The 4600-nt window shown below is 46.1% G+C and overlaps 1 protein-coding gene across 1 annotated transcript; it reads left to right on the top strand.

The window, feature by feature from the left end:
* Positions 1 to 741: 741 nt before the first annotated feature.
* Positions 742 to 1755, top strand: NEUROD6 (neuronal differentiation 6). The gene has a single exon (XM_054571261.1). The coding sequence runs from the start codon at positions 742 to 744 to the stop codon at positions 1753 to 1755; it is 1014 nt and encodes a 337-aa protein (XP_054427236.1).
* The last annotated feature ends 2845 nt before the right edge of the window (positions 1756 to 4600 follow it).

Raw genomic sequence — 4600 nt, 5'->3', positions numbered from 1 at the left:
GTGATTTTTATTTTTTAAATCTATTTATGGAGTTTATTCCAAATTAGCTTAATCCTCCTCCACCCCCTTTTTTGTGTGAAGGCTGGGAAATAGTGCTCTTTTAACATTTTTCTTTACTGATCAGAAAGAAATCAGTTTTAAAATCGGCTCTGATTAATTTTTTAAAATTGTATGTTTGGAAGGGCCACTTACCTAAATCCACAGTTACATAATACAGCAAATAAAGTTAAGGCTTAAAAAAAAAAAACAAACACCCCATGAATTTGTCAGCTAATGGAGAGAGAGCACTTTTTATTTTAAAAACTGGTGTCTCCTCTCATTTTCTACTCAGGAGAATTAGAACTAATGAAATTCTGCATTGCTATGTCATGTTTTGCATTTACTAAAATTCCACAGTCTTTTTTGTGTATTTAAAAACCAGTAAAAAAAAAAAAAATCAAAGGGAAATGGAGATGGTGGTGGTGGTGCTATTACTATAAATGCCTCATGGTTTATTTTCTTTTGATAATCTGCTTGTATAAATTAATCTTATTCATGTGTCAATGTTTGTTATAATTACTAGTCTGCCCAAAGTCAAAAATTATATTTAATGTAAAAAGAAATTAATCCCGGCATCAGTATTTTTCACATGGTTTTGTATTTTTATGATTAAGTCATTCAATATGTTTGAAGTGTATAAACTTTAAAAATGAAAACACTTTAAATATTGGCATTTTTCAGGTAATTTAAGATTAGAGAACCATGTTAACACTACCGTTTGATGAGTCTGTTGTAATGCCAGAATCCCAGATGTGCAGAAAGTTTTCCAGAGAATGCGAGGACCAGAAGCAAATTAAGAAACCAGAAAGCTTTTCCAAACAGATTGTCCTTCGAGGAAAGAGCATCAAAAGAGCCCCTGGAGAAGAAACCGAGAAAGAGGAAGAGGAGGAAGACAGGGAAGAGGAAGATGAAAATGGCTTGCCCAAAAGGAGAGGTCTTAGGAAAAAAAAGACGACCAAGCTGCGACTTGAGAGGGTCAAGTTCAGGAGACAGGAAGCTAACGCGCGGGAGAGGAACCGGATGCACGGCCTCAACGACGCTCTGGACAATTTAAGAAAAGTGGTCCCCTGTTATTCTAAAACCCAAAAACTGTCCAAAATAGAAACTTTACGACTGGCCAAAAACTATATCTGGGCACTTTCGGAAATTTTAAGAATCGGCAAGAGACCTGATCTGCTCACGTTCGTCCAAAACTTGTGCAAAGGTCTTTCCCAGCCAACTACAAACTTGGTGGCAGGCTGCTTGCAGCTCAATGCCAGGAGTTTCCTGATGGGGCAGGGAGGGGAGGCTGCGCATCACACCAGGTCACCCTACTCTACTTTCTACCCACCCTACCACAGCCCCGAGCTCGCCACCCCCCCAGGGCATGGGACTCTTGAGAATTCCAAGTCCATGAAACCCTATAATTATTGCAGTGCGTACGAATCCTTCTATGAAAGCGCTTCCCCTGAGTGTGCCAGCCCTCAGTTTGAAGGTCCCTTAAGTCCTCCCCCAATTAACTATAATGGGATATTTTCTCTGAAGCAAGAAGAAACCTTGGACTATGGCAAAAATTACAATTACGGCATGCATTACTGTGCAGTGCCACCCAGGGGTCCCCTTGGGCAGGGTGCCATGTTCAGGTTGCCTACCGACAGCCACTTCCCTTACGACTTACATCTGCGCAGCCAATCTCTCACCATGCAAGAGGAATTAAATGCAGTTTTTCATAATTAATGAGGAAAATGAAAATAAACAGTGGTCACTCACCTCCCCCCATCTAATTAAGACAAAGCAGATGCTTGCGGGCTGAGTAATTGGCACAACTCTATCTAAGGTGTTTACTAGTTTCTGAAGTGTGTTTCAACTATTGTGAGAATTTTCTATGTAATAATAAACCTCTTTTCTTATGAGAATTTCTTTTCCTTTCCTTTTGTCTGTGAAGCCCTGTGATTCTGTTTCTACTGGAAGGCTTATTTTTGTTTTTGTTTTTCTTTTAAATTCACAATTTGTTTGAACGAGGTGTCTCAGAATATATTGTTAAATAAAGACATGCACACAGAATTAACTCAATGTCTATTTCAGTTGTACAGTAATTATAAAAATGCATGTTATGAAAATAAGATGAATAAAACGATGTGTTTATAATGATTAGGAATTATATATTATGTATCTTTGAAAAATTGGAAATTTAATATATCGAAAATAACACCAAGCTGACCAGGATGATATTGGGAGGTGCATTTGAAAATGTGCAACAATCTAAAAAAGCTATGCAATTTTCTTTTTATTAAGGACAAATCTAAATGCATTCAATTGGTAACTATTCCTCTTCAAGTATTTGCAGCAGGGGCAACATGATATTTGGGTAGATGGGGTCATAATTTTGCAACAGTTATTTGAATCATAAAAGAAAAAACATTTTCAGCACTTGTTTTTGTATTGTTTGGAAATTATCTGTACAGGTTTGTTATCACAATGTATAATTGTGTTTTTCCACCCCACATTTTTAAAGCAATTAAACATAGATATTTACACTTGTAAAGGATATCTATTAGCTGCAATATTTCTGCATGATACTTATTATTTCCTGGCACACAGCTGCTTTCTGTCTCCAAAACTCCCTCCTCCCTATTTCAGAAATATTTCTGGATTTTAAAACTGTACAAGGTAAAACAAATTTCTTAAACAAAATGGCCAAAGCGCTTACAAGAATTTTTTTTTTTTAAGTATCTTAAATGAGAGAAGAGGAGCCCAAGAGAGTTAAACATCCCGGGGAAACAATGATAAATCCTGGTAACCTTCAGCTCGAGCCGAAATTCGGTGGCAAATTTCCAGCAAACACCAGAGTGGCTGTTAAAAATGGAAGGTTTGACTCTGTGCCCTTTAAATAAGTCTGGCCGATTAGAGGCTAAATTCTGTGTGATTAAAAGTTTCCTGACAAAAGGCCACCCCAAACCTTCTTGAATAGTGTCGGGGGAGCTCACCCTCTTCAGCAGAACTGCGCCTCTTCTAGAATAAACACCAAGGCGGCCGTGACCTCACCCCAGACATCCTCTGGGGCTGGTGTGCCTTTTGGGGGCGGAAGGGGGAACAGCTGCAAAGGCCTGTGAGGACCGCAGAAATGGGTCCAGCGGTGGCGGGAGGGAGCCTGCCCGGGCGGGCCTGGGCGGGCCTAGGCAGGGTGTGCGCGCACTATGGCCGGGCTACCGCTGCCCACTTGTGCGGCCCGGGGCCATCGGCCACCGCTGCGGCTCAGGGGCTCAGGTCCGATGGTTCCTCCGAAGGGACCCCTGTAGGGGAAGGAGGCGGCTGACCCACCCTCTCCCCGCTGTTGTCACAGGGGCACAGATGCACAGGGTGCACTGCCCGTGTCCCGCCCGCAGTGGGCGCCCTGGGGCTCCGGGTCCGCGCCTGGTGAGTGCGCCGACCTACCTCGATCAGGAAGGGGCTGCACAGCCTGCAAGCCAGACCGGCCTGGCCCTAGAGACCCCGCTCTGAACCCGGGAGAGGCAGACCTTTTGGCGCCAGGCCTGGGGAGGAGGGACGGGGGTCACCCCTTCACCCGCCCAGTCTGCCTCAACGGGGGACAGAGAGGCGGCGGTAAATTCCGTTGAGAGCCGCCCCACTCCTGCCCTTCCCATGGCTTGCGGGACTTCTGAGCCGAGGCCCGGAGGCCTGCGCCCCGTTCTCCAGGGAAGCAGCCGCCCTTCAGTGTTCCCATCCCCAAGGTAGCCCGGGGACCTGGGGCGCGCACGGCTGCTGGCTAAGGATGCAGGGGTCATGAACGAGCCCTTCTAAGCGGCTGTGTGAGCACCTGTTCAGTCAAATCCCACGAGGGCAGGAGCCAAGGGGTCGGGGAAAGAGGAGGAAGTGTGCCCTCCAGGGATAAAGAGAAGTTTGCCTAAGGTAGGGAGCCCTCTGTCCCCTTGCTGTGACGACCGACAGACTGTAGTGTGACTCGCAGTTGCTTTCTCGCAGGCGCGCACAAAACCTGTCCTCTCTGGGACTGTGGCCAGGATTGCTGGGCCTCTTTAAGGCCCCTCAGATACTGAGAGTTTGGCCACTGCCCATCCCGCCTGAGCACAGGGCAAGAAAGTAAGGAAGCACCTGGTAGTGGGAGAATATGGTTTAAAAACTGCGCAGGCCGTTCTGTTAAGTCACTAGCAAAGTAGATCCGGTCTCCACCCTTGCTTCAAGGTGACCGGCTGCCCGGCTGCGAACAGCATCGCGCCTGCTCGGTGTCTCCTTGGTCCAGACAGCCTTTGAAACACACATAGGCTTTCCAGGGTCACAGAATCATGTTGGAGCCAGAGACTGCCACAGGAGCTGCGTTCTCCAGGCGCCCTTCCGGCAGTATGGGAGAGCTCAGAAGAAAGGCAGCTGGCTGAATGGGGGCAAAGCAACTGTTCAGAAGGAGCGTCTCATCCAGCGCTTTGTTCCCAAGGAACTCAAACAAAAGAGTGAGGCTTGCAGGCACCAACCCCAGAGACCAGGAAATTTCTTCCAAAGTTGGATGCTCAGATCCCATGTGTGCCCCCTCCTTCAGCGGCTTGATGGGGCCTGGTATACTGTGGTGTGT

This window comes from Pteronotus mesoamericanus, unplaced genomic scaffold, assembly GCF_021234165.1.
Source record: "Pteronotus mesoamericanus isolate MK-2021 breed Mesoamerican mustached bat unplaced genomic scaffold, CSHL_Meso_final contig_220, whole genome shotgun sequence".
Lineage (NCBI taxonomy): Eukaryota > Metazoa > Chordata > Mammalia > Chiroptera > Mormoopidae > Pteronotus > Pteronotus mesoamericanus.
This window is presented reverse-complemented; position numbering and strand designations above follow the sequence as displayed.

What these genes read in the sequence shown, in the direction of transcription:
- NEUROD6 (XM_054571261.1), top strand. Translation starts at nt 742, where the DNA reads ATGTTAACACTACCGTTTGATGAGTCTGTTGTAATGCCAGAATCCCAG.